The following is a 3401-nucleotide window of genomic DNA, read 5'->3' on the forward strand; positions in this document are numbered from 1 at the left end:
AAGTAAAATAATTTTAAACTGTGCTGCAAATTTTGAAACAGTAGAGTACAAGCAAGAGGTGTTTAAGAGCAGACATTGTATATGTACACATTGGGCCATAGCTCACTAACAGTTTTAAGTGGAAATTTCCATTCACTTCACTGATGAGCTCTTCCTAAAAATTGCTGACTTGGAAATAAACTTAGTTTTGAGTGAAGTATTACATAGGCTTAATGGGAATTTTTCTTATTTAAGTGTGCCTAATAAGGCCCTTAAATTATAAGGAACTAAAATCAGTTCTTTGCATTGATTACCAGCATTATAAACTATATGTTTAGAGTGTCCAGACAGATGCCATCAATCTTACTCGTTGAATGTTTTCTCATTTTGTGAATAGTTACCTTGTTTTTGGTGGGGCTGCTTGAGGAGAGAGATACCACTTGTTGCAAATAAGGGTGAAAGAATTTGGTGAAAAGAATTGTGTGTTGATCTTTTTCTGTTACTTGTATGAATATATTATGATTTACTTATACATTTTAAAGGCATGTTGGGCAGACTCATAAAAATAGGGCAGTTTTGCAAAGAAATGTCTATCTAAATAAAGAATATTTTTTTTGAACATTAGCAATATAATACTTGGAAGCCTTATTTTATGGGATTTGATTGGGAGTAATAGTTTGAGGGGTAGAGGAGAATTCAGACATTGTTTTACTTTAAACAGCCAAGTTTTAAATAGGATTTTTTGTTTCTCACTTTACCAGTAATACAATAGTACATGATGCTGTTAAATAGTTATTAAAGGATTGTAACGGAAAATCAAAGAGTTAATTTGTCCAAATATTATGCATCTATAGTTAACATCCTGCTGCATTACTAGCTCCGCACCACCTGCTTCAGTCTCGGAAGTGTTCCATACATCTCTCTGTGTGATCTGCTTCAACACTGGGCTGGAAAGAAGCTTTTAACAAACTTTTGCTACCTCTCCTCTCAGTTCTGATTGCTAGGATGAACTCTCCCTTCCACCTGCAATTGTGTACCGTGCCAGTGGCAACTGGAGCTACTACTCAAATGGAAACATAACATAAAAGAATTTGACATATTGTTATCTTCTTTACAAGTGTTTCAATAGCTTAAAAAAAGGGGGGGGGAGGTGAGCCGGGGCCATGTGACCAGCCAGCTCTGCAGAGCATTAGCAGTGCTCTCTAGCCCCCAGTATGGGCACTACTGCTTCAGAGTTTTTGTTATGCTAAATACAAAGTAATAAGGGTTGAAAGGAGTGTAGTGCCTCATTCCCCAAGGCAAAGGATGCTTTTTGTCTGCGTATTTACCGTAAGTTACAAAATATACTTTTCTCAGGCAAAACTGTATTAATTTAGCTGAAGCATTATTTTACTAATTCTGTTTCTCCACAGAGCTCATTCTGCAAAGCAAGCCCTGGAAGGGATCTGCTGACAGCTTGTGGAAAGGAGTTAAAGTGATTGTGGCAAACAACAAACCTCTGCAGGATCAGAAATATCAATCAGTCTAGTAAAACATGCACGGAGCTGTTGACGAATAGCGAATGGCTGTGGGGAGGAGGGCTCTTCCTTTGCATTTATATTAATATCTAAACTTATGGTTCAGGGGAAGTAGGAGCACAGAATGTGAGTTACTCTGTTGTAGCCCATGGTCCTGTGTGGTATAGCTACATCGGAGACAAGGCAAAAAGTCCTCAAAGAAGGATAGACTGATCTTCATCTTGTGATTACTGGACAGAAGAAAGAAATAAAAGCCAAACTGGAATAAAATGCCAGCTAAAGGCAAATACTTCTTCAATGACAATGAAGACTGCAAGATAACAGACCCACTTTATGGGAAGTACTGCTACACAAGTCAACAGCAACCGCTGCTTCTGCTGCTGCTCTTCATTGCAATTACTTTCTGCACTACACTAATTATTATTTTTTTTGTTAAACATGTAAGTTGAATCACTTATTCTTGCTTTGTACCATGTTGTGTGATTGAAGGAATGTGTATCAAAACTCACAAACTTGCTAGATACATATTTCATTGAACTGTGACTCCTTGTTTCAGTATACTAAGAGTTGCAAAATTAAATGAAGAACCAAGGAACACTAGAGACGGAGAGTGTCCAACAGCACCCCCCCCCCAATAAATTCTTGAGTGTGAGTTGGAAATTTATGGAAAACAATTGTTAGTGTGTGTGTATTTTTTAAAAGTACATATAGAAACTTTGTGGTGGTGAAATTAAGTTAGCTGAGAATGAGGTCATGTTATGGGTGAGATCCATGTTTAGGAATAGATTAGGGAGTTGCTGTCTCTGGTGATTAGTTTTTAGCATGATACACTTTCTGTTTGGGACATGAGTTTGTGTAATTATTTGCTGTCCAGTTATGCAAACAGGTATACTTTTTAGGAGAACCAAATTCAGTACTGGTGAGAAGAGAAAGGAAGCAGAAATAACTAAGCTAGTAAGTCTCCTTGCCGCCTTTTAATGCTGTTGTCCAAATACAGGTTGAACCAATCTTTCAGGAATACAGATGGTTATAGACTGGCATCTGTGGGGGAATGTTTATCCTAAACTTTGCTAGTTCAATTTTCTTCCCTCTTGGCATTTACAAATAGGAGTTGCAACTGGCATAAGCCATCAAGCTCACTCCTGAATGTTTTTCAGAAGTGGTCCTCTTCAATCAGCAGAGGTGCTCAGCCCTGTAGTAGCTCATGCCTAAGTTTTAATTGAAGTCCCCAGTTCAGTTCTTAGCCAAGAGAATCACAGTGGCTTAATTTTTTTTTCTGCTAAATACATTACAAACAATATTTTACCAGAACTAGAGGTTCAAAACGATTTTAGACTAACAGGTGCATGTATACACATTACCACATAAAGTTTAGAGAAATATATATTTTTTTTCTTTCAGCCTTACAAGGAATTTTCCTTTTTCTGGGGTATTTGTTATGTGCACAGACCTCTATATCTGTCTGAAAAGTACATCTACTTTCATTTTTATAGAAATAGCCCATTCACTTCAGTGTAATATGATGATGATGATGACATAACTGTATTGATGACATTTAGCATTTTTACACTTATTTGTACTGATTTTCCTCTTTTAATAACATGTCTTGCTTGTTTGTTTGCTTGTTTTTATCAGGAAGCACATCATCATCTTGCTTTTGTTATTACAGTATGTATTACACTAGTAATATTTGCAATCATCTACTTGATTGTATGCATTGAATCCTTATTTAGAAGATGGCTGAAATTATTTGGAATTTTGATTTGGATCTGCTTCCTAACCATAGGATATGTGTCTGTTTTTGATACTGAAGGTCACCATTCATTCTGTGCATGGGAACAGGTACGTGCTTCCTGTTTGTTCGTATACTGACATTTAGAAATGATACCTACCAATAGTTTATAT

General features: G+C 36.6%; 1 protein-coding gene across 2 annotated transcripts in view; it reads left to right on the forward strand.

Moving 5' to 3' along the window:
• Window positions 1-248: 248 nt before the first annotated feature.
• The window catches only part of ADCY7 (adenylate cyclase 7), an 84613-nt gene continuing 81460 nt past the window's right edge, over window positions 249-3401 (forward strand). For both annotated transcript variants that reach the window (XM_019505689.1, XM_019505690.1), the window contains exons 1-2: window positions 249-1936; window positions 3132-3338. In XM_019505689.1, coding sequence (XP_019361234.1) covers window positions 1766-1936; window positions 3132-3338 — 378 coding nt within the window. In that variant the 5' untranslated portion in view covers window positions 249-1765. The remainder of the gene's footprint in view (window positions 1937-3131; window positions 3339-3401) is intronic.

This window comes from Gavialis gangeticus, unplaced genomic scaffold (assembly GCF_001723915.1).
Source record: "Gavialis gangeticus isolate Ggan-Ray unplaced genomic scaffold, GavGan_comp1, whole genome shotgun sequence".
NCBI classification, from domain to species: domain Eukaryota; kingdom Metazoa; phylum Chordata; order Crocodylia; family Gavialidae; genus Gavialis; species Gavialis gangeticus.